Source organism: Chelonia mydas, chromosome 23 (assembly GCF_015237465.2).
Source record: "Chelonia mydas isolate rCheMyd1 chromosome 23, rCheMyd1.pri.v2, whole genome shotgun sequence".
Taxonomy (NCBI): domain Eukaryota; kingdom Metazoa; phylum Chordata; order Testudines; family Cheloniidae; genus Chelonia; species Chelonia mydas.
Genome location: NC_051263.2, coordinates 5,639,222 through 5,665,284, shown reverse-complemented (window position 1 = coordinate 5,665,284; position 26,063 = coordinate 5,639,222). Strand labels below are relative to the sequence as shown.

General features: G+C 55.5%; 1 protein-coding gene across 1 annotated transcript; it reads left to right on the top strand.

Annotated features, from left to right (window-relative positions):
• Window positions 1-1,687: 1,687 nt before the first annotated feature.
• Window positions 1,688-25,685, top strand: FOXA3 (forkhead box A3). The gene is made up of 2 exons (XM_027833137.3): window positions 1,688-2,130; window positions 23,405-25,685. The coding sequence occupies exons 1-2, from the start codon at window positions 2,059-2,061 to the stop codon at window positions 24,572-24,574; spliced, it is 1,242 nt and encodes a 413-aa protein (XP_027688938.2). The 5' UTR covers window positions 1,688-2,058; the 3' UTR covers window positions 24,575-25,685.
• Window positions 25,686-26,063: the final 378 nt, after the last annotated feature.

The following is a 26,063-nucleotide window of genomic DNA, read 5'->3' as shown; positions in this document are numbered from 1 at the left end:
GCCTGCCCCCGGCCTGCCCCATCCACGGGGCCTTCTGCGCCCCCCCCCAGCCTGGCGAAGCGGGCCCGCCCCTTGGCACAAAGCTGGCCGGTTCTCAGAGCCCGTCCTCCCCCGCTCGCTGTCGGTTCATGGTGCTTCAGGCCGGGAGGGGCCATCAGATCGTCTAGTTCCCCCTTCGCTACGCCCCCGGCCAGCGAATTGGCCCCCGTAAGGAGCCCAACCACTTGTGTGTGACTCTGGCGTCTCTTCCCAGACAACTCCAGATGGAGACTCCACCGCTCCCCGTGCAGCTGGTTAGCCTTGGCCCCCCTCCCTCCTGTGCTGACCCACGGCCAGGAGCCAGCGCCAGCGCAGGGGGCAGAGTTCAAGCTAGGCTGCGGGGGTGGCGTGTACCTGGTTTGCGAGGTTCACGTTTAGCTGCTTTCCACCTTGGGGAAGGACACAAGACACCATTGAGCAAACTGACCAGCGTTATGGGGCATGTAATAGATAGAGAGAGAGGGTGGGGGGGGATAGATAGATAGATAGATAGAGGGGGCGTACGGGGATAGATAGAGAGGGTGGGTGGGGATAGATAGATGATAAAGGGAGTGTATGGAGATAGATAGATACATAGATAGAAGGGGTGTATGGAGATAGATAGATAGATAGATAGATAGAAGGGGTGTATGGGGATAGAGAGAGAGAGAGAGAGAGAGGGTGGGTGGGGATAGATAGATAGATGATAAAGGGGGTGTATGGGGATGGATAGATAGATAGAGGGGGTGTATGGGGATAGATGGATAGACAGAGAGAGAGGGTGGGTGGGTGAGGATAGATAGATGATAAACGGCGTGTATGGGGATGGATAGATAGAAGGGGTGTATGGAGATAGATAGATAGAAGGGGTGTACGGGGATAGATAGAGAGAGAGGGTGGGTGGGGATAGATAGATAGATGATAAAGGGGGTGTATGGGGATGGATAGATAGTTAGATATATAGAGGGGGTGTACGGGGATAGATAGATAGATAGATTAGATGGGCGTGTATGGGGATGCACAGATCTATCTATCTAACCAAACACCCCCATCCACCCCCATCAATCTAACCCAGAGGTTTTCAGCCTGTGGTCCGTGGCCCGCCCGGGGATTCACAGACTGTGTGTAAGATTTCCACAGGGTTCCACGCCTCCCTTCTAAAGTTTTGGGGAGCCCACAAATGAAAAAAGGTTGACCCCCACCCCCCCGCTCTAATCAACTCTATCCCCACACACGTCTATGTGTCTGTCTATCCTGTCCCCCTCCCGGCTCAACCCAGCGCTGACTGTCAGGTTACCCGCCCACCCCAGGCTCAGCTCCGGAGTCCTCCTGTCCCAGCAGGGCCTGTCGGTGTGTGGACGGACTTGGGCTCTTTCCTTGTCTGGGCCTGGTATTTCCGTCTGTTCTGGCCCCTGCCTCCCAGCGCTGTGTCCCTCGGATGCCACCAGGGGGCAGAACCGACCTGGCTCCCACCAGGCTCTGGCCAGCCGCTAACTATCTAAATTGGGAGCCAGAGGCTGGGAGGTGGGATCAGAACTAGCCCTATAAAGCCCTTGTGCAGAGACCGGGACCCAGCTGGGAGCCCAGGGCAAGGGGAGAACACGTCGCTGTCCTGGGATCCACGCTACCACGGGGGACGGTGCCACGCGGGGAGGGGGCAGCAGCCGGGAGAGGTCACAGAGTGGATCCAGGGCCGTGGTGCCCAGAACCTGTTGCGATATTGACCGTCCCTTCGCCATGGACAGCTGCTGAGCGTGGGCTTTCTTCCGGGCCCCGACGCCATCCCAGATCAGAGGCCCCCCTCGCTTTTCCCATCGACGCACAGCTGCGTATCTTCCCACCTGGAAGCCAGGCAAACTCCATCCTCTGTGCTCCAGGTCGGGGCTGGCGTGTCCCACTCCCGCCTTTCGGGACCGGCTCTGAGAAGGGAAGCAGTGAGTGAAGGTGGAAAACAGGGCAGCGCAGCGCCCAGCTGGCCGAAGTTGGATTGGGTTTACTGGAGACCAGCTGAGAGTCGGTTCCTTTTGCCCGGGGCTTGGAATGCTGGGATCCGTCAAAATGGAATCGCACGACATCTCCGAGTGGAACGCGTACTACAGCGAGCCCACGGAGGTACGTCAAGCGGGGCACGTTTGAACCCAGTTCTAGCTGTCAGGTTAGAGGACGTGGCTTTCTAATATTTGGGAGGAGGGGGAGGAAATTGACATTACAAAAAAATTTCTACCTGGAATGAGAAGGACGGGGGAGCGGAAAAATCACATTGATTTCCAGTGCCCCCCTTAAAGCAATCTGTTCTGGGGGAGGGAAGCCCCCCCAGGAAGTGCAGGTTGTATCTAGAGCTGCTGCAATGCAGCTGGTTCTGGGGTGCATGCGGCGTAGCAAAGAACACCCCAGGACGTTTCTGCCACTCAGGGTTTTCCTGTCTCCTTTCCAGCAAAGTTGTTGTCACGCAGCAAGGTGTTGGGGCCTGTTCTGCCAGCTGGCGGCTTTAGATATTAAAGGGACCTTGGGGGCATTAAACGTGAAGAGGGGATCCCCCAGGATAAAGGGCAGGGTGCTCCTGGGCTTGGATCCGGGGGGAGCACAGGGATCTGGGGGAGGGGGTGTATGTGTGTACCTGCGGGGGATCCCCTTCTTCACAGGAGTGACACCCCCACCCATGAAGTCCCCTGGCACAAGCAGAGAGGTGGGTTTTGCTGTTCCTGGAAATCCTCTTTCAGAACAGCGAGGAGAGTGCAAAGCAGAGCAGGGAAGGAGGAGGCAGGGCTGGGGGGCAGTGGGTAGGGCTGAAGGCAGGCAGAAGGGGCAGGAAGGGAGGGACGCTCCTCCACCTCATCTCATGGCACCTTCAGCCCCCCTCCAGCCCTGGCATCGCACACCATGAGCGGTGACAAATGACCTGTCCCCCAAACCCCCAGACTGGCTGAGAAACCCTGAGATTTTACAAAGCAGCCAGCGTCAACTCTCTGCCACCTGGTCTGGGCGCCTTTTCCTCCGCAGGCACGAAGGCAGGATATGGATTCGATTCCCCTGTGATCACAGGACTCCAGGAGCCGGGGCTGCCAGCAAAGCAGCCAGATAGTGTGATGCCCCCCAGAACTGGGCCTCTCTCCAGCCCCACTGCTCTAAAGGGCCCGATTCTGCTCCCTGCTGGGAGCCCCAAGCAGTGCCTGGCACAGCAGGGCTGATCCCTGGGGAAGGAGAGCAGAATTGGGCTCGGCAGCATGAGGCAGGATTGGGCCCGAATCACTAGGGGTCGTCCCCCTGCGCCTGATCCAAAGCCCCTGGCAGCCAACGGGCCGGATCCTCCTCTCGCTCGAGTTTTACTCCTCACCCTTCCTGATCCACCCCAGGTGTGAGCGGGAGGAGAGGTGCCCAGTGGTGTTGCTCCCTCTGCACCGGGCTCCCTGCCCACCCCACATGAGCGCGGACGGAGTCCGCTTGGGTCCCACTGGTGTAAACAAGAGCACCGGTGTCGGGGAGCCACACCGGATCCACACCACCGGAGAGGAGCTCAGAACCGGGCGGCAGGGGACTGTAAATTGGCTTTGGAACAAAGCAGAATAGTGCCCCCCCACCCCCACCCACACACACAGCCCCCGTCCGGGACCTATGGGGTGAAACAGATAGATAGATAGAGAGACTCAGTTGGAGTTTTGTAAATGGCAGAAGGCCCTCGGGCTTTAACACAGTAACAGCAATGAATCTAATAATCAATTAATCTCAATAATTAATAACGAACAGAGTTCAGCTAATTCACTACACAGCCAGGCTTGGCCCTTGTCCAGAGGGTCCCATTGCCAGAGAGCCCTGCCCCACATGGAAAATGCAATCCACATGCGCACTGGTCATTGTTGCTGTGGTCGGCCGGGGGCGGATGGTAGAACGGGTCTCTCCTAGCCCCTAGCCCAGACGGCGTGGTGTAGCATGGGTCCTGCAGGCTCCCCTCATCGTGGTATCTGGGCCCTCCCTGCACACACTTAGCACTGGGCGCCCACTCCCACTCCAACACACAGGCCTGGTGCCGCCGAATGCACCAGGCACTTGCCGTGCCGCACTCTCGGGGGTTCCTCCCGATTTACACGAGGGTGCTGGGCACTATGGTGATGGGTGTCACACAAGAACAGCAAGCTGGCTGGATCGTGGGGGCTGGTTGCGATGGTTGCATCTGGGGCTCCCAGCGGTTCTGGGGGTCACACTCAGGCTGTTTCCCTGCCGTGCGTCCCATGACTCAGCTGCCCCCACCCCTGTGCGCAGAACCTGCTCCAGCCGGCCCGGTCTGGGCTGCCGGGCAGCCAGGGCAGTGGCTGGGGGCCACTCCCGTCAGGGCAGGGCTGGGGCCAGCCCCTTCCCGCGGTGACGCCATGCAGGAGGAGCCAGCTGTCCCCGGGGATCGGGGCCAGGTGCTCCCTTGGCAAACACGCCGGGTGGGAGGGCTCCGTGCCGCAGGGAGAGCAAATACGGGCAGGTGACGGGGGGAAGCTGCCACCCAGGAGCCACGCCAGAGGCTGGAGCAAGAGGGAGCCCAGCCCACAGCCTGCCACGGAGATAAAGGGCCAGATCCCTACCTGGTGTAAAGCAGGAGTGACTCCATTGGAGTCAATGGGGCCAGATCCCAGCTGGTGTCAATCACTGGAATCTGTGGGGCCAGATCCCAAAGCAGGAGTAACTCCACAGAAGCTAATAGCTTTCTGCTGCTTTACATCAGCATAAATCATCCAAATGCTTTCCTTTCCAAGGCGGGCGTCCCCACAACTGGCTTCTATTACTGCCTCTGCTACTGTCTTGCTGGGCAAGTCACTTCCCCTCTCTAGGTCTCAGTTTACCCTCCTCTCCTTAACTGTGCCCTGATCTGTTGGGCAGAAACTGTTTCTCACTATATGTCTGTGCAGCGCTCGGCGCAATGGGATCTTGATCTCAGTCACTGTGTGTCTGTGCGGCACCCAGCACAACAGGGCCCTGATCTCGGTCACTGTGTGTCTGTGCAGGGCCTGTCGCAATGGGACCCTGACCTTGGTCACTGTGTGTCTGGGCAGCTCCCGTCCAAGATCAGGGCCCCATCGCGCCGGGCCCTGCACAGAAATTGAGTGAGAGACAGCCCCTACCTTGAAGAATTCGCAATCTAAACCAGTCAAAATTATTATCACTATTTTACAGATGGGGAAACTGAGGCAGAGAGGGGCAGGGACTTGCCCCTGGGGGGCTGTGACAGAGCTGGGGATACAACTGAGATCCGCTTACCCAGGACCCAGCCTTCCTCTCTAGCTAATGGCTGCGTTTATCTAGTGGTAGGAGCCATTTGAAATGTAATTGGAAAACAGAGCGGGGGGCAGAAAATCCCACCGTGATTTTCTTTCCCTGGTTTCCTAACAGCTGCATTGAAAAATACAACATCTCTTCTTCATTCCCGGCAAGGAATTCAGGCCAGGGTGGGAGTCAGCCTGGGACAGCGGGTCCAGAACAAGACCCAGGCCCCACTTCTATAGATTCATAGACTCCAAGGCCAGAAGAAACCAGTGTGAGCATGTATTTTGGCCCCCTGGATAACAAAATCCATAGAACTTCTCCCAGATAATTCCTAGAGCACAGCTTTTTGGAAAACATCCCAACTTGATTTAAACATTGTTAGTGATGGAAAATCCCCCACGGCCTTCGGGAAATGGCTAATTCCCCTCACTATGAAAAATTTACCCCTTATTTCCAGCTGGAATTTGTCTAGCTTCAGGCACCAGCCACTGTGTCTTGTTAGACCTTAATCTGCTAGCTTGGGAAAGGGACATGAAATTCACCATACCGGTAAGCTGTGATTGGTTCCCTAAACCAGGTCCGTCGGCTCCCTGGTTGCCTACCGAGAGCTTTCCAACTGTGACTAGTCGCACCCGGGTGTGTTTGCACCAGGAGCGGTGCCGCTTTCCCTTCCTGCTCACCTGCTGCCGGGCAAAAAGGCTCCCAGGCGAGTGATCAGATGAAGAGATGCCATCAACATTTTTAGCCGAACTGGTGGCTCTGAGTTCCCCTTCCCCGTTCTCGTGCTTAGCACGTCTGGGCTAAAAAATTATTCGAGGTCTGTAATGGAATAATTACCAGATGTGCCGTGAAATGAAACTGCCTAGCAGGGCAAATGATTTATTAATTATTATTAAGTAAGCAGTAGCCAATTCCATGGGCTTAGAGGTCAACCTGTGGAACTCCTTGCCAGAGGATGTTGTGAAGGCCAAGACTATAACAGGGTTCAAAAAAGAACTAGATAAATTCATGGAGGATAGGTCCATCAATGGCTGTTAGCCAGGATGGGCAGGGATGGTGTCCCTAGCCTCTGTTTGCCAGAGGCAGGGAATGGGCAACAGGGAATGGATCACTGAAGATTGCCTGTTCTGGTTATGCCTTCTGGGGCACCTGGCATTGGCCGCTGTCAGATGACAGGATACTGAGCTAGAGGGACCTTTGGTCTGACCCAATATGGCCGTTCTTATGTCACTGGACTCAAAATGAGGGTATTTCCTTAGTGCAGTTGGTTTTTTTCTACTCTGTACTCCAGTGCTGGAACAGAGGTGGTGGCAAACAGCATGCCAGCAAGCCCCCCCTTTCAGAACCAGCATTGGTGCCTGGTTCCCCGGAACCAGCCATGCCCCAAGAATTGCCTCCGTTTGTCCCCCTTAAGACAGATCCTCGCTGTTTGCAACAGCGCCTCCCGGGAACGAACCAGCATAAACAGCGTAACAAGGAGGAAACGTCTCTGCAAAGACCGTGTGCTGCAGAAAAAGAACTCATGTGGCGGGGGGAACAGCGCCATCTAGTGACTTCTGCTGTAACATTATCATCACAGGTGCACTGTGGATCCCGCTCTAACGGCAGGGCGCCCACAAGGGCGAAGGGGGCAGCGCCGGTTGCAGAGCGTTTGTGCGAGGCATGCCCCACACGTGTTTGACTTGCGCTGTGTAGCCCCGTCTGCTTCAGGCATGTCCTGCCCTGCGGACCAGCACAAATGGTTTCCGTTCCGTGGATAGATTTGGGGGGGCGGATTCTCCCCTCCGGCTGGAGTAATTTCACCCAAGCCAGTGGAGTTTCCATGCCCTACAACTGGTGTCCAGAGGAGATTCAGGCTCCTCTTTTGGGGGTGGGGTGTTACACCGAAGAATTCCCCAGGTGGCAGCCTGCAGCTGACCAGTAATGGCCCTCGAGGGGGCGGCTTTTGGAGCAGTTGATGGTCTGGTCTTTGATTTTCTGGTGGTTAGAACAAAAAGAATGTGGGGGAGGCAGGACGCCTGGGTTCTATTCCCTGCTCTAGGACGCGGTGAGTGGTCTGGTGGTTAAAAGCGGTAGGAACATAGAATTCTATGATTCTATGATAGGGCTGGGAGGCAGGACACCTGGGTTCTATTGCTGGCCGGGAAAGTGGAGGGTGATGACAGCAGGGGCAAGCGGGGTTCTGTTCTCAGCTGTATTCCAACCACCAGCCAATGGCCCTGGAACGTGGGCCCAACCGGCTACATGATGGGAAAAACACAACATCCGGGCTGGGCGCGCACAGGCCAGCCTGCTTTGCAGTCCCTGAGAGCCTGCATCTCTCTTTCCGTTACACGGTGCTTAATTTGCAAGCTATTGTATGTCTTCTGTATAACAGCGTCCCCACTTGAATGACGGGAACTGGGTTTCTAGCATCTAAACCCGACTACGCAGGCTGGGGGGAGCCTGTTTTCTTTCGCATTTATTGCTAAACCCTTTCAGTTTTAAGATTGGACACTAGTAGCTGAAACGTCTGGGATCTATAGCTGGGGCAAACCTGCATAACTCCATTGGCATTAATGGGGCCTGATCCACAGCTGGGGTCAATGGGCCAGATCCCAGTCGGTGTCAATCGGCCGTAGCTCCATGGGAGTCTATAGAGCCAATTCTCCAACTGCGGTAAATCAGGGTCACTCCATTGGAGTCAATGGGCCAGATCCTCAGCTGGGGTAAACGAGCTCACTGAAGCCGAAGGAGTAATACTGATTTACCCCCAGCGGATCTGACCCTGATGTGCAGGGAGGGGAATACCCTTTCCAGCAGGGCAGCATTTGCTCCTAGAAAAAGCTCTTTGGCTGAAGAGTCAAGTTGAGGAGCAACAGGCAGCTTGGGGGGAGCCCAGGAAGGGGGGTGTCAGGCCCTGAACATTGCAAGATTAGCTTAGTGAGGGGGAGGTTTCAAACCCAATTGCTCCTGGGGCTCCCTTCATTTCCCATCTGGCTTTGGAGCCCTTGGGAGTCAACTTTACAAGTGTTTCTTAGCAACCAGCGTGGCCAGACTTCAACTTAAAACCCAAAGGAAAGTGGAGATTCTCACTGATTCACATGACTCTGGGAGCTGGGGCTTTAAGGAACACACCAGCTATTGCAAGGAGATCATGAGGGCTGGCACCGCTGCATGACAGCCCTGGGGATGAGAGAGATCTGGGACAGGGATCCCATCTCCCAAATGCATTAGGTATCAGCAGGCTTTCTAAGGTGGGGTCACACCCGCACACACTTTAAAGCAGGGTCATTCTCACACCCACACGGACACACCCCCACACTTTGAAGCAGGGCCATTGACACACACACTCAAGCATACGTCACACCCCATCCCCAGCGCTGCCAACTGCCCCACTTTTATTGTGCGTCTCAGACTAGCCTACGGTTTTCTCAAAGCTCCACCTCCAGGAGTCATGGGAACACACTGGAAATGCAGCTGGCTTTTCTTTTATAACAAAGTGAGTTCCTCACACTGTGGCTGTGGAGAAAAGCTTGGCACCTTGACCCACGGTCAGCCTCAATGCTCAGAAACCGGAGGACCAAGAAAAGGAATCCAATGTGTGTTGCTTTTGAAAAATCTCACGCTTTTTTGAGGCCTGCTTCCTGATATTTGAACTACTTTGACTCTCAGCTCTTTGGGGCAGCACCTAGTGTGATGGAATTCTGGTCCATGAACCCCTGGGTTCTATTTGTCGTTGAGGGAGGGGAGTCGGGTCTAGTGGTTAGAGTCGGGGGCTGGGAGCCAGGACACCTCGGTTCTATCCCCGGCTCTGGAAGGGGAGTAGAGTCTATTCGTGAGAGCAGAGAGGGTCCTATGCCTGGATTTGTCACTGATCTGTGCTGTGACTTTGGACATCCCTGCTCTGTGCCTCAGTTTCCCCATCTGAAAAATGTTGGCTTCCTGCGGTCATGAAGGGTCAGAGGCCTGGAGGTGGCTGGAGCTCCCAGCACAGAAGGGGAAGCGTCTGGTCCAGACGCCTCAATGTCCCTCTCCCATCCCTGACAGATACCTTTTTCTCCTACGTTCAGGAAGTCACCCTCCCCTCTACCGCCCCGCTCTCCCTCCGTCCCAGCACTGGGGCTGGACTGCAGCATATCCCACAGCCTGGGCTTGAACAGCTGGTCCCTTCCCAGCCTGCGGCATCCGCCCCCTGTCCCGTGCTCCAGGCCCAGCACAGTGACCTGATTGTCCTCCATGCCGTGGGCTCTTCAGGAGCAAAGAGGCCAGGGAACAGCCACGTCTGGAGCAGACGGGGAGCTTCGGCCATGAAGCAAAGGGGGAGACTCGGGATGGGGCCTGGGGCCGGTTAACATGTCTGATTCTCTGCTGCGCTGGGAGGTGAGATGATCCAACGCAGGGGATCTGGACTCCAAAGGAGCCTCTGTTACAGGGTGTTTCCTTCCCCGGGCCCGGGTGGGTGCCGGGGGCCAGTTCTCTCCCTGCCCCGATGCAGAAAGGGGAAGGGGTCCCGGGAGTTAGTGCTGAGCTAGCTGACGGGGTGTGGGGGGAAGGGTCCTGAGGTTCTTCCCAGGCCAGGGGGCTCTAGGGACTGACGCCAAATCCTCACTCAGGCAAAATCCCCAGTGGCTCTTCTAAAACCAGGGGTTTGCCCTATGGACTGGATGTTTATTGTTAGGTGCATGGAGGATTGAGATCAGGGCCCCATCGCGCCAGGCGCTGCCCAGACACACAGTGACCGAGATCGGGGCCCCGTCAGGCTGGGCGCTGCCCAGACACACAGTGACCGAGATAAGGGCCCCGTTGGGCCAGGTGCTGCCCAGACACACAGTGACTGAGATCAGGGCCCCGTTGTGCCGGGCGATGCCCAGACACACAATGACTGAGATCAGGGCCCCGTTGTGCCGGGCGATGCCCAGACACACAGTGACCGAGATCAGGGCCCCATCGCACCAGGCGCTGCCCAGACACACAGTGCCCGAGATCAGGGCCCCATAGCACCAGGCGCTGCCCAGACACACAGTGCCCGAGATCGGGGCCTTGTCGGGCCGGGCGCTGCCCAGACACACAGTGACCAAGATCGGGGCCCCGTCGCGCCGGGCGCCGCCCAGACACACAGTGACCAAGATCGGGGCCCCGTCGCACCGGGCGCCGCCCAGACACACAGTGACCGAGATCGGGGCCCCGTCGCACCGGGCGCCGCCCAGACACACAGTGACCGAGATGAGGGCCCCATCGGGCCGGGCGCTGCCCAGACACACAGTGCCCGAGATCGGGGCCCTGTCGGGCCAGGCGCTGCCCAGACACACAGTGACCGAGATCAGGGCCCCGTCGGGCCGGGCGCTGCCCAGACATATCCCCTGCCTTAAAGATCCCACAGTCTAAGCAGACAAAGGAAGAAGTATTGCTTCCCATTAACACCTGGTCAAACCATGGCCCCAGAGAGATTAAATGTCTTGTCCAAGGTCACACAGAGACTCTGTAGCAGATCTGTGAACTGAAGGCTGGTCTCCCGAGTCCCGGGTCAGGCCCCCACTCCCTCCCCAGCACTGTCCTTTCTCCTCCTCCATCGCTCCTTTAGAAGAGATACAGGGTTTGACCCAGTGGGCATGGCCCCAGGATTGGGCCCCCAGCTGCTCAGACGCTAGGGGCTGTATTTGGCCAGCAAGCCAAGCACTGATTTGAGTGGGAATTTGGCACTGCCCTGGTATCTGAGAGGCGGCCGCAGGGGTGAAAATTAACTGAGGAGTTTTTGTGGGAGGGGTGGGGGAAGAAGCAGGAGACTCCTAACAGGTGCTAAACTGCGGGTTTACTCCAGGCTGGGGGCTCAATCCAGTGTTGCCAGCTCTCTGGAGCCTTGGGAATTGTTGGCCTGTTTCTTAGAGCTCCAGCACCTGGAGTCCCGTGAATATGGGAGAAACTCAGTTCTGTTTTTAAAATCAATTCCACCTCTAGCCCTGGTGGGCGTGTACAACAGGGGGTTCCTGGAAGGCCCCAAATCCAGATGCCTGGCAAACAGCCCCCCCAAATGTATGAAGTTTTTGGGAAAAAACAGTAAATCCCATGATTTTTAAGTCAGTCTTGGGATTTTTCTGGCACCGGGGTTGGGCGTATGAGGTCTATGTCTGAGGGTATCTGGGTAATTGCATGGCAGGAACACGGCTTTGTAATAGGCTCAGTGCCCAGCTGGGGGCGTTCTCCCCAGTGTCACAAGTTCCCATCCTACCTCTGCATTGTGAGTGTGGCTTGTGGGGGAGGGCGGCTTGCCCAGCAGGAGGTTAAAGATTCCTCTGCCATTTAGGGGAGGGGCAAGGGCGTACCCCGATGTCCTGGCTGGCCTCCCCCCGGCTTGTGATAGACCTGATACCAATGTCCAAGGCTGCGAGTGAGCTGCTGCCGCGGGGAGAATGGTTCTGGTGTTTGCCTTACACAATCGCTGTGTCTACAGCCCTGTTTGGAAAGGCTTTGGGGCCGCCCGGGCCGTGAGTGACACCACCGTCCTCGGCTGTTGCAACTGCTCCAGGCCTGGCCATATGGATCCACCCTGCCACGAACACGTGTGCTTTGTGCGTTGAACCACATGGGCGGCGCTCACCCGGCACGGCTGGGGCGTGTAGCCACACGCACCAACACAGGACACACCGGCGCAGCGGTGGGTTTGCTGTTAGGCAAGGAGCAGCGGTGCCTGGTAAAAATAACAATAATAATGTATAAGAAGATTAGAGATTATCCATTTGCATACACTCTATCTAGCTATCTAGCTATCCCCATAACCCCATCTATCTAATCTATCTATCTATCCCCATACACCCTATCTTTCACAAGGAGAGGCTGAGGGAACTGTGGTTATTTAGACTGCAGAAGAGAAGCGTGAGGGAGGATTTGATAGCAACCCTTCAACTACCTGAAGAGGGGTTTCCAAAGAGGATGGAGCTCGGCTGTTCTCAGCGGTGGCAGATGACAGAATGAGGAGCAATGGTCTCAAGTTGCAGTGGGGGAGGTCTAGGTTGGATATTAGGAAACACTATTTCACTAGGAGGGTGGTGAAGCACTGGAATGGGTTACCTAGGGAGGTGGTGGAATCTCCATCCTTAGAGGTTTTTAAGGCCCGGCTTGACAAAGCCCTGGCTGGGATGATTTAGTTGGGGATTGGTCCTGCTTTGAGCAGGGGGTTGGACTAGATACCTCCTGAGGTCCCTTCCAACCCTGATATTCTATGATTCTGTCTCTCTGCTTACCCATCCCCATACACTCTATCTATCTATCTATCTATCTGTCTATCCCCATATACACATCTATCTATCCTCATATCCCCATCTATCTATCTATCCATCCATCCATCCCCATACACCCCATCTATTGAATCTATCTAATTAGTAGAATAGAATCTGGAGTAATTAGATTAAACTGTTTCTTCCCGGCCTTTCCCCTGACATACAAATAGCACCCGGGCCTTGTCTGTGGCCAGAAAGGCTCCCTGCTCTGGCCATGCGGCTCCTCTCCCGCTCACCTGCCCCCGCTGGGCTGCAGATGGCCACGGTCTGCAGCAGGATCTCCCTGCTGAATGACATGGGGCTGACGCAAGGCCGGGGAGATAAGCACCGTAAAGCAATCAGGCAGCAAGGAAATAGGAAGCAGAAGGGGACGGGGGATGTCAGTATTTACACTGGAGATCCTGGCAGATAATAATGCCGGCTGGCTCAATGGGTCCAGACCTGGGGCTCTTCAACGCTCCTCTCAGCCCTGCCACTTGCACGGTGCCTCAGTTTCCCTTCTGTAGAAGGGGACTAATTCCACTGGCCAGAGGGGGGTGGTGAGAGTGACTTGGTTAATATTTGCAGAACTCTCTGAGGGCGACTCAGCCTCGCTTAGAGCACAAGCCTCACATTCAGGAGATGGGTCTCCCATCTCTGCTGCTGTCTCCTTCGGTGACCTTGGGCCAGGCCCTGAATCCCGATGGGCCTTAGCTCCCTCTCTCTCCAATACAGATACTGATCCTTCCTTCACCTGGTCAGACCATGAGTTCTTCGGGGCAGAGACTGTCTCTCACTGTGTGTCTGGGCAGCGCCCAGCTCAACTGGGCCCTGATCTCGGTCACTGTGTGTCTGGGCAGCGCCCGGCGCGACGGGGCCCCAATCTCGGTCACTGTGTGTCTGGGCAGCGCCTGGCCCGACGGGGCCCTGATCTCGGTCACTGTGTGTCTGGGCAGTTCTGTGACCTGTACATGGGGTCTGCACATCAGGGCCCCGTCGCACCGGGCGCTGCCCAGACACACAGTGACCAAGATCAGGGCCCCGTCGCTCCCAGCACTGCCCAGACACACAGTGAGATATAATCCCGACTTCAAAGAGCCTACAGGCCAAATAAGCAAGGATGCCCAGCGCCTTCTAAGTGCCAGCCCAGTGCCCATTCCACTGGGCCTGATTCCTCTCCGTATATGGGGAACTAATATTAGCACCTACCAGGGAGCCAAGCCGTTTGCTGCACCTGATCCGGATCTGAAGTTTGCAGAAGTGTAAATGGGGGACAGGTCAGTTAATGGTAGTGGTGTTACTCCAGACCCCGACCAGCGTCCCTGAGACCAAGCTCAGCTCCTGTGTGCTTCAGGTTTTTATGTGATCACTGTATTATATGTAGCTTTTAGTTATTTATCTAGTGTGTGATCTTACTGACGGCCGTGACGCTCAGAACTGGCTCTTGGGCGCAAGCAGACAACCTGCAGTTTAATAAAGCCGTGCACCTAGGAGCTAAGAACCTCGGCCCCACTTACAAGGCAGGGGACTGTATCCTGGGAAGCCGGGACTCTGAAAAAGCTTGGCATCGTGGAGGAGAATCAGCTGCGCATGAGCTGCCAGTGTGACACTGGGGCCAAAAGGGTGACTGCAATCCTGGGAGGCATCCACAGGGGGATCTTGAATAGGAGCAGAGAGGTGATTTTACTTTGTGTTTGGCCCTGGTGCGACCGCTGCTGGGATCCTGGGACCAGTTCCGGGGCCCAGAGTTCAAGCAGGATGTGGGTAAATTGCAGAGGGCTCAGAGAAGAGCCACGAGAAAGATTGAAGGGTTAGGAAACCTGCCTTGCAGTGAGAGACGCCAGGAGCTCTCTCTGGTTTAACAAAGAGACGGTTAAAAGGGGATTTGACCCCCGCCCCCATCTATAAGCACCTACAGATATTTCATAATGGGCTCTTCAGTCTAGCAGAGGAAAGTCGAACACGATCCAACGGCTAGAAGTTGAAGCCAGACAAATTCAGACTGGAAATAAGCGGTAAATGTTTAACAGTGAGCGTCATTAACCATTGGAAGGACTTCCTGAGGGGCATGGTGGATTCTCCGTCACTGGCAATTTTAAAATCAAGATGGGACGGGTTTTATGTAACAGCTCTGCCCTAGGAATGATTTTGGGGTGGTTCTCTGGCCCGTGCGCTCCAGGAGGTCAGGCTAGATGGTCACAGGGGTCCTGTCTGGTCTTGGGCTCCGTGAATCTGTGAAACCCTGCTCTTTCCCAGGAGGACCCTGAGTCATTCCCACGCAGCGAGACGGGGATATTGATCTCGGCCGGCTCAGGTTCTATCTCCCCGGGCTGATGGAGGCGCTGCATGCTCTGGCCAAAGCCCCTCAAGCGGGAGCCTGTCACACCAGCGCCGGGGGCGCTCAGCTGAGGCAGTGACAGAGTGACATGGGTGCTCTCTCTGTCTCCCCCCCACACCCCACACAGTGGGAAGGAGGCTGTGGGTGAGGTCAGTGATCCAGAGGCATCCCAAGGATTCTTGCCCATACGTCTGACATCAGACGGGAGGCAAGGGGCCAGATGGGCCTACGATGTGCTCAGGGGTGCCAGGGTGTTATTGAGAGACAGGCCAGAACCAAAACATCAGCTCTGAAGCCTCTGAGCTGTTGGTTCTGGCTCAGGGTCTGCACCATCACACACGCAGACTCCTGGAGACAGCGCTGCTCTGCCCATCTGGAGTATCAGGATTACAGAGAGTGGGTAACATGCTCCGTATGCCCCCCAATGGGGCTACGGCCGACTGACACCAGCTGGGATCTGGGCCATTGACACCAATGGGGCTACGGCCGACTGACCCCAGCTGGGATCTGGGCCATTGACTCCAATGGGGCTACGGCCGACTGACACCAGCTGGGATCTGGGCCATTGACTCCAATGGGGCTACGGCCGACTGACACCAGCTGGGATCTGGGCCATTGACTCCAATGGGGCTACGGCCGACTGACACCAGCTGGGATCTGGGCCATTGACTCCAATGGGGCTACGGCCGACTGACCCCAGCTGGGATCTGGGCCATTTACTCCAATGGGGCCATTGTCTCCAATTGACACCAGCTGTGTCCAGTTTTGGGCCCCACACTACAAGAAGGATGTGGAAAAATTGGAAAGCGTCCAGCGGAGGGCAACAAAAATGATTAGGGGACTGGAACACATGACTTATGAGGAGAGGCTGAGGGAACTGGGCTTGTTTAGTCTGCGGAAGAGAAGAGTGAGGGGGGGATTTGATAGCAGCCTTCAGCTACCTGAAAGGGGGTTCCAAAGAGGATGGCTCTAGACTGTTCTCAGTGGTAGCTGATGACAGAACAAGGAGTAATGGTCTCAAGTTGCAGTGGGAGAGGTCTAGGTTGGATATGAGGAAAAACTTTTTCACTAGGAGGGTGGTGAAGCACTGGAATGGGTTCCCTAGGGAGGTGGTGGAATCTCCTTCCTTTGAGGTTTTTAAGGCCTGGCTTGACAAAGCCCTGGCTGGGATGATTTAGTTGGGGATTGGTCCTGGTTTGAGCAGGGGGTTGGACTAGATACCTCCTGAGGTCCCTTCCAAGCCTGGTATTCTACGATTCTATTCTATGATCTGGCCCATCGAAGCTTTGGATGATTGACCCAGCTGGGATCTGTCCCACTCACTGATATTTCGCTGAACATTCAATATAAGCAGCGAACAGCATCCGTCTTCCCAGATCAAAATTGCACAGTCGTGTCTGACATTCGCTCAGGGCAGGTGGCCGCATCCGCCGGGCAGCCCCGCCTGAGCCAGTCAGAGAGAGCCGTGTCCCGGGATTCATGCAGCTGTGCCAGTAGGAGATCGAACTCAATCTAGGGCCCCGCTTAACCCACCCTCTGACCAGCTAAAGAGCCGGGCGGGCGGGCGGGCGGCCCTTTCCTGCCGGCACAGACAGAGCGAGCCTGCCGCAGGCCGGTGGATGCTGGCAGTCCTGGTGGCTGGGCTGCTCACTGGGTGATTATGCTCTGCTAGGAGGCGGCACACCGGGAACAGAGGGGTCTGGAGCGTGTGTGTCATCGCACATTAGCACACACACGCACTCCCCTTCCCTGGTGGGAAGCTGGGAGTCACCAAGGAGAGGTACAATTGGCTAATGCATTCTGGGGTATTTTTTCCCCACCATCCTGCGAAGCATCAGAGATCAGCCACAGCTGGAGACGGGGCCCTGGACGGGTGAGCCAGTGCTCTGAGGTGGCCCGGAAAATCCTCTCTCTAGGTGCAGGGCTGGTGGGTCTGGTCCATGTGTTCAGGGTCAAGCTGATCGCCAGGTTCGGGGTCGGGGAGGAGCTTGCTTGGGTTCTGGCCCCAGCTCTGGGAGGGGCGTGGGATCTAGTGGTTAGAGCAGGGGGCTGGGAGCCAGGACTGCTGGGTTCCATTCTGAGCTCTGGGATGGGGGAGTGGGGTCTAGTGGTTAGAGCAGGGGGGCTGGGTGCCAGGACTCCTGGATTCCATTCCCAGCTCTGGTGTGAGGGCGTGGGGTCCCAGCTCTGCAGCTGACTCTCTGAAGGACCTTGGCAACAACAAGTCATTTCCCAATGCCAAGCCTCAGTTTCCCCCTCTGCAGCACGGGGGTGACAATACTGCCCTGACTGCTCCTGGGGAAGATCCATGCATGTCTGTGAGGAGCTTTGAGATCCTCCTGGGGGGCCCCAGAGCGGAGCCCCTGCAGTAGGTTTATTTCTCTCTGTGGCCAGAGAGGGACAGAGGCTGCTACAGAACGGGGGGTGTGTATCCCCAGCTGCCCCTGGGCTCGGAGGGGCTGCCTCAGTGAGGAGGGGCTCAGTTTACCCCCCACTCTTCTGAGACTGTTACAAGTTGCCAGAGCAGCCACAGAGTTCTGGGGAAAGCCGTCTCCACACTGGGGTCAGATGGGTGGGGGGTCCCTCGGACTCGGAGTCCATGGGGCCTGTGCTGGGATGGGGGGGTCCCTCGGGCTGGGGGTCCATGGGGCCTGTGCTGAGTCAGATGGGGCGGGGGGGTCTCTTGGGCTGCGGGGAGCCAATGGGGCCTGTGCTGTGGTCAGATAGGGAGGAGGGTCCCTCAGACCGGGGGGAGGCAAGGGGGTAAGTGTAGGCCAGGGCTGGGGGTGAATTTGCAGCCAAATGTTCATTTCAGCCCCCCAGCCAGACCCCTCCGCTCGCCCAGGAACTGACGGGTGCAGAAGGACCTAAGCGAAGATGAACAGCAACATAGGGATTTCATGGGGGAGTCAGGGATGGCCTTAGCTAGCGTCTCACAACTGACTGGGCAGAGTGTGTAGTAATTGGTATCACGGTGGGGCAAAGAGATGCCAACTGAGAGCAAGGCCCAGTCGTGCTGGCCAGGTGCTGCCCAGACACACAGTGACCGAGATCAGGGCCCCGTCGCGCCGGGCGCTGCCCTGACACCCAGTGACCGAGATCAGGGCCCCGTCGCGCCAGGCGCTGCCCTGACACCCAGTGACCGAGATCAGGGCCCCGTTCCACCGGGCGCTGCCCAGACACACAGTGACCGAGATCAGGGCCCCATCGCGCCGAGCGCTGCCCAGACACCCAGTGACCGAGATCAGGGCCCCGTCGCGCCGGGCGCAGCCCAGACACACAGTGACCGAGATCGTGGCCCCGTCGCGCCAGGCGCTGCCCTGACACCCAGTGACCGAGATCAGGGCCCCGTCGCGCCAGGCGCTGCCCTGACACCCAGTGACCGAGATCAGGGCCCCGTCGCGCCGGGCGCAGCCCAGACACACAATGACCGAGATTGGGGTCCCGTCGCGCCGGGCGCTGCCCAGACACACAGTGATCGAGATCGGGGCCCCGTCGCGTCGGGCGCTGCCCAGACACGCAGTGACCGAGATCGGGGCCCCGTCGCGCCGGACGCTGCCCAGACACACAGTGATCGAGATCGGGGCCCCGTCGCGCTGGATGCTGCCCAGACACACAGTGACCGAGATCGGGGCCCTGTCGCGCCGGGCGCTGCCCTGACACCCAGTGACCGAGATCAGGGCCCCGTCACCCCGGGTGCTGCCTAGACACAAAGTGACCGAGATCAGGGCTCCATCGTGTCAAGTTGCCAACGTTGTATTTAAAAAATAAGGGACTGTTTTCTTAGCATTCCCACCCCACCTCTCCTCCCACTATTATTTGGGGTCCCAGCGCCCTGCCAAGGTGGCTAGGGGCAAGTTTTGGCCTTTCTGCAGCTCAGTGTCTTTTTGCAAAGCCTGGTTGCACCCTTTGCATAGAATTGGGGTGAAATTGAATAGTGCAAACCGTAAGGTCAGGCACTTAGGGACTAACAACAAGAATTTTTGCTATAAGCTGGGGACGTATCAGTTGGAAACAACAGAGGAAGAGGAAGACCTGGGAGTATTGGTTGATCACAGGATGACTATGAGCCGCTAACGTGATCCAGCCATTGAAAAGGCTAACTGAGTCCTTGGATGCGTCAGGAGAGGGATTTCCAGCAGAGATAGGGAAGCGGTAGTACCTTGTACGAAGCACTGGTGGGACTCATCTGGAATACTGTGTGCAGTGCTGGTCTCCCAAGTTTAAGAAAAATTAATTCAAACTGGGACAGGTGCAGAGAAGGGCTGCGAGGATGATCCGAGGAATGGAAACCCTGCCTTAAGAGAGGAGACTCAAAGAGCTTGGCTTGTTTAGCCTGACCAAACGCAGGCTAAGGGGAGATAGGATTCCTCTCTATAAACACATCAGAGAGAGAAATACCAGGGAGAGGGAGGAGTTATTTAAGGTAAGTGCCAATGTTGACACAAGAACAAATGGATACAAACTGGCCATCAACAAGTTTAGCCTTGAAATTAGACCAAGGTTTCTAACTCTCAGAGGAGTGACGTTCTGGAGCAGCCTCCCAAGGGGAGCAGTGGGGGAAACACACCTACCTGGCTTCACGACTGAGCTTGATACATTTATGGAGGGGATGGGATGACAATACTGCCTACAATGGCTAGCAGCAAATATCTCCCAAGTTACAGCTGGTGATGGGACGCTGAGTTACTACAGAGAATTCTTTCCCAGGTGTCTGGCTGGCGGGTCTTGCCCACATGCTCAGGGTCTAACAGATTGCCATATTTGGAGTCAGGAAGGAAATTCCCCCCCCGGCTCAGATTGGCAAAGACCCTGGGGAGAGGGGGTTTGCCTTCCTCTGCAGCATGGGGCCTGGGTCACTTGCAGGTTTAAATTAGAGCAAATGGTGGATGATTTGAGGACTTCAGTAACTCAGAGATAAGGGGGCTATTACAGGAGTGGGTGGGTGAGGTTCTGTGGCCTGCGATGTGCAGGAGGTCAGACTAGACAATCATGATGGTCCCCTCTGGCCTTAAAGTCCGTGAATCTTTTAAAACCAAACAGGGCAAAACTCCTTTGAAAATCAGTTCCAGGACTCGGCTAATGTCAAAAGCAACCATATAGTAACAAAGCCACGTGCCCAGCCCAGCACTCACACGCTGCCCTACAAGAATGACGCAGCATGCATACTGACCTTAATTAATACACTAGCACATGTCCTGAAGTCCAAAGGGAGATCCAGAAGGATAAGTTCTTGTGGAACGTTATGAGGCAGTGTTGCTGGTTGCCATGTTCCACCCCAGAGGTGGCCACAGGAGCAGGAGATCTTGGCATGGAGATTGCTGCTGACGCAGCCTGCAGAGTGGAAGATGCTGTATTTCAGTAGAAAATTGGGTTTTCCGCTAATGGACATTTTGGTGTGACAAGTGTCTGAAAAGCCAACATGCCCCAAAACGGACATCGCTCAGTTCAGATTCCTGCCTCATGGGAGCTGTGGTTCAGTTTCCTTTTAGGGGAAGTCTTCAATTTCTTCAATTTCCTTTTAGGGGAAGTCTCTTCAGCTGGACAACATCTCCCATAGTGCACCACATCTAGGGATTCCCAGGACAAAACCACCTTCCCTCACCAGGAAGGGTGGCCACGGTGCATCATGGGAGATGTAGTCCGACCAGAGAGCCTGGCCTATAGAGAAGAATGGGGAGCATGAGGCATCTGAACTACAACTCCCATGAGGCACACAAGCCAAATGTCCAAGCTGAGTTTGCTGCTGAAAAAAGATGCTGCTTAAATTTCTTTTCCCCCTTCAAGTGAGCAGGGGGTTGAACAGCTGTTTCCTGTAGAACGCCCCCATCTGGGTAGGAGCCCATGTCTTGTCCCATTTGCCTCCAAGATTGACCCTTTCCGCTACGAGCATCTCTTTGCTACTGCCCACAGTTTCCCCATCTGTAAAATGGGACTAGTGACCCCCCACCTCACAAGGAGAGCTAATTAGTGCCTGCCAAGTGCTGCTAGATAGCACAGCAGGGCTGGAGGAAGCCTGGGAAGGCTGGAAGTGGGCTAGGAGAGCTCAGTTCAGCTGGGCACCAGAGCCCTGTGAATTTTGGATGATGGTTTCAAGGCTGTAATAGAGTTTGGGGTGCACATTGGCGGGGCTTTGGGTTGGGCTGGGCGAAGGTTCAGGAATCTGGTTTGCGTCGGGGCGGGGGAACCGTGGTGGATTCTGCTATAGCTAAAATTACAGGAATAAGCTAAACTGCCATGAGCACCTTTATAGCAATGTAACCGCGTCCACAGGAGAGGCTGGGCTGCTTTCACCTGGTCTGTTTCTAAATCAGTACAGTCCTAAGGGTTCAAACACAGGGCACAGATCACCCCTTCGTCCAAGCAGGCAGCCTGAAACCCTGGTCCCTCCAGACCCCCATATTTCTGGAGCCCTTTTCTGAATTCCTGGCAACATGTCAATGTCAAAAAGTTACGTTTGAATAAGGGTTTCTTCCTCACAGCTCACCCATCTATCGCTCTCTCTATATATATATGTCTATTTATACACATACACCCCCTCTATCTATCTATCTATCTATCTATCTATCTATCTATCTATCTATCTAATCATTGCTGTAAGGCACCTGTCGGCACCGTATACAAGCTCTTTCACCCTCTCCTCGTTTCTAGAGCTTTGCCGTGCGAGGGAGAAGGGTGACAAGGCCCCATGACCCTTGCAGAGCAGAGAGCCCTGCCCAGGGATCTTTCCTGGCTGCAGGGTGCCCACCTCTCTGATTTGCCCCCTCCAAAGCCTCAGGGGCTGATTCACGCCCTGCCAAATCAGCAGCTGGCTGGAAATTTGCCCCTGAGCTGTCTATTCCCCCGACAACGTCTTGACTGAATGAGAGCTTTTCGGCAGAGGATCTCAAAGCGTAACTGTATGAACCGAGGAGTAGGGGCAGGGAGGGGATTTTCCCTCTGTATCTGGCGTTGGTGAGGCTGACACCTCATCCTGCATCCAGCTCTGGGGGCTGCATTTTAAAAGGGATGTTGACACATTGGCAAGGGCACAAGAAGAGCCACAAAACCAATCAGGGCCAGATGGTGAGAGACCGGCGGAGTTCAGTCTGTGTCGGTGATCAGAGAAAAGATCGAGAGGTGACTTGATCAGTGTCTAAGTATCTTCCTGGGGCGAAAACACCAGGCACTAGCGGAGAAAGGGCAGAACCAGCTGGAAATCAGTCCCAAGTGCGGGTGATTAAGCTGCGGGAACAAACTGCCCAGGGAAGTGGTGGGTCCTCCAGCTCTCGGTGTCTCTTGGAGGCCTGTTTAGCAGACGCTTCATCCAAACACAGGTTGTTGGGGGCAGTTCAGGGGTGACTGGGGGATCTAATGGTCCCTTCTGGACCGAAAGGCTCTGACTCTTTCCCACGGCATGGAGTGGTCCCGGGATGCAGTCAGACCCACGAAAGTCCCGGAAGAACGAAGCCAGGTAGCAAACCCGTTCTGCCATCGTCACTGCAGTCTACAGGGGAGCTTAGCCCACCAGGTGGGTTTTCATCATGGGATCTCAAAGCACTTTGCAGAGCTGTGGCCGGTTTACAATTGGAACCCAGGAGTCCTGGCTCCCAGGCCTGTGCCTAGCACGCTGAGGAGCAGTGTTCATGGGTTTGGAGCCTGATCGAAACCCCATTGAAATTGATGGCAGTTTTTCCATTGACTTCAATGGGCTTCCAATGAGGCCGTGGCTGAGCCGTGGGCTGCAAAACTTAGCAACGCTCAACACCACAGACAGGAAACATACAAGGTGGCACCGACCGCATTGATTGGCAGCAGGGCAGCGCTCGTAAATGAGCCCTTTCTGTTAAAGCCTATCTAGTGTAAATAGCAGGCACCATTGTTACACCTGCGACTGGGATCCCACTTTGAATTGCACTAAGCTGTTTATTTAATGAACTCTGCTTTAAAGGTGACCTGAGAAGGGGACAAAATACTGGGTTTATGGCCTTCCTGTTTCTCCTTCGCAGGCCTGAAGGAGAGCTGGCTGGTTCGTTATTTGAAAGAAGCAGGTTTTGCTGCTCCTTTTTCACATTAGAAATGGCAGTCTTGGGAGTCAGGGCTGGATTCTGATCTCAGCTCCATTGGTGTAAATCTGGAGTCACTCCTGATGTCAAGGGAGTAAGGCCTGGAGTCTGATCTCAGCTCCACTGGTGTAAATCTGGAATATCTCCACTGAAGTTAATAGAGTTAGAGCCAGATTTTGGTCTGAGTTCTACTGGTGTAAATCTGGATTCACTCCAGTTTACACAAGAACAGAATACAGACCTCTATCTTACACACTCCTGAATTACTTTTCCTGCTACAATCCATCCCCATCCTATCCCCTGGATGCCAAATCCAGCTCTTGATTACACTGGTGCAAAGCAGGAGTAACTCCACTGTGTCCACATTTACCCGAGTGTTACTGAGACCCGAAGCCAGCCCTTGGTGTGTGAGTTACTGCCCTGCCTTACATCACCGACTCTCTCGACTATGTCACCCCTGGACTAGTCCGAAGCCCTCTGTGGTAGTTGCAAGGCTAACTCTGTCCCTTGGCTTCCCCTAGGTCTATCCATCCGTGAGCACCATGACCTCCAGCCTGGGGCCGATGAACACCATCAACTCCTACATGACACTCAACTCGCTCAGTTCCCCCAGCTCCATTAACATGACCTACCCAAACAGCCCTTCCCTCACCGGGCTGACCAGCTCCACCAGCCCCATGGGCCTTCCCACTATGACGTCGCCTGTCAGCCCGGTGCTGACGCCTCTGGGGACCCAAGCACCCACCATAAACTCCCTATCCCCCTACCCGAACGTGAGCCAGTCCCTGGCCCCTCTGGGATACCCAGCCTCGGGCATCAGCCGGCCCAAGGAGATCAACAAATCATACCGGCGCACGCTGACTCACGCCAAGCCCCCGTATTCCTATATATCCCTCATCACCATGGCCATCCAGCAGGCCCCCAGCAAGATGCTGACCCTCAACGAGATCTACCAGTGGATCATGGACCTCTTCCCGTATTATCGGGAGAACCAGCAGCGCTGGCAGAATTCCATCCGGCACTCGCTCTCCTTCAACGACTGCTTCGTCAAAGTGGCCCGCTCCCCGGACAAGCCTGGCAAAGGCTCCTACTGGGCCCTGCACCCCAACTCCGGCAACATGTTCGAGAACGGCTGCTACCTGCGGCGTCAGAAGCGCTTCAAGATTGAAGACAAGGCCAAGAAACCGAACGCCAAGCCATCTGGCGCCCAGGAGCAGGCTCCCAAACACCCTGAGCGGCTCCAAGAAGGCCAAAGCCCCAACACAGCTTCCGAAGGGGCCGAGTCTGGCCATTCAGATGCCTCCCACGGTTCTGAGGAGCAAAGGGGCCTGGTCCAGTTGGACTGCTCTGGCGTGCAGGGTTCATCTCCGGCCTCTGAGGCCTCCCCCATCTCTCAGCCCATGAATAGCCACTACTTCCCCTCTTCCATCACCAGTCTTGACCTCCCGAACGACCTCAAAATGGACCCTCAGTACAACTTCAATCACCCCTTCTCCATCACCAACCTGATGTCCTCCGAGCAGAGCCACAAGATCGACCTGAAGGCCTATGAGCAGGCCATGGCCTACAGCGGCTACGGCTCCCCCCCTGCGCCGGACGGCAAACACGCCTACGAGACGGCCACTTCGCTCAGTGAAACCGGCTCCTACTACCAGAGCCTGTACAGCCGCTCCCTGCTCAATGCCTCGTAATGGCCCCCCTTCGGAGAGCCAAGGCCGCTTGCGGAGATCGGGGGCAAGGGGCAGACGCTGTTCCCCCACCTACCCCCCTGAGTGTAAGACGTTCCCGTCCATTGTCCACCATGCACGACATGGGGAAAGGAACGAGAGGCCAGCTCCTGTGCCAGGCACTGTGTAGGGGCTCCTTTTCTGGGTGTGGAAAATACCCTCCCCCTCCCCAGCTCCCCCCACCCTCCAAACCTTTCAAGGGAGCAGGGCAAAGTCTCTCCCCAAGGTAATGGCCAGGTGGGGTCAACACATTCCACATCTCCCCTTGTCCTGGCCACTTCCTGGGAGACCACGCCAGCCAGTCACCAGCCCAGCTAGGATCCTGCCCTTGGTTCTGTGACATTAGCTACCAGAACGGTGCCACTGAGCTCAGCGGCAAGGGAGGGCCCTCCCCAGCTAGGGTGGGGCATTGGGTGAGCAGCCTTGTCTGTTTCAAACGTGTCCCAGAAGAGCTGTACATCCAGCCCCTGGCCTAGAACTGGGAGCCTGGGAGCAGCCCTTGTAGTTCCCCAGGCACGTGGAATTCACTGCCGAAATGTTACAGTTCCCAAGAGCTTCTCCATGCGATCCCCAAACCCTGTAGATCCGCACATGGCAGGATTCCACTGTTACATTCAAGGGGCTTGGTTATGCCACCGACACATTGGGCCCCGTGAGTGTGAAGCCTGGTGCGGGGGGAGGAATTGTTCTAGATTTTTGGTGTTGTTGTTTTTTGTAAATGGCTTTCTATTTAAATATTTGCTTTGGAAAAGGGGTTAATAGAGTCGGTTTTAATATATCATACTTTAGAGAGGGATTTGTTTGTGGATGGTTCGTTTTAAGTGTGTCTTTCCTTTTTTTTTTTTTTTTTTTTTTTTTTTTTGGTATTCAAGATCATTAAAAAAAATAACACACTTCTTCGCTGCAAGATTTCATCTGTCCAAATAGGAGGTTGCATCGTTATCATAATTACCTGAGGAGAGCTAATGTGACGCCAATTTTTAAAAAGGGCTCCAGAGGGGATCCCGGCAATTACAGGCTGGTAAACCTGACTTCAGTACCGGGCAAACTGGTTGAAACTATAGTAAAGAATAAGGCTGTCAGACAATGACATATGTTGGGGAAGAGTTAACATGGGTTTTGTAAAGGGAAATCATGCCTCACCAATCTACTAGAGTTGTTTGAGGGGGGCAACTAAAATGATTAGCGGGCTGGGGCACATGACTTACAAGGAGAGGCAGAGGGAACTGGGGTTATTTAGTCTGCAGAAGAGAAGAATGAGGGGGGATTTGATAGCAGCCTTCAACTACCTGAAGGGGGGTTCCAAAGAGGATGGAGCTCGGCTGTTCTCAGTGGTGGCAGGTGACAGAACGAGGAGCAATGGTCTCAAGTTGCAGTGGAGGAGGTCCAGGTTGGATATTAGGAAACACTATTTCACTAGGAGGGTGGTGAAGCACTGGAATGGGTTCCCTAG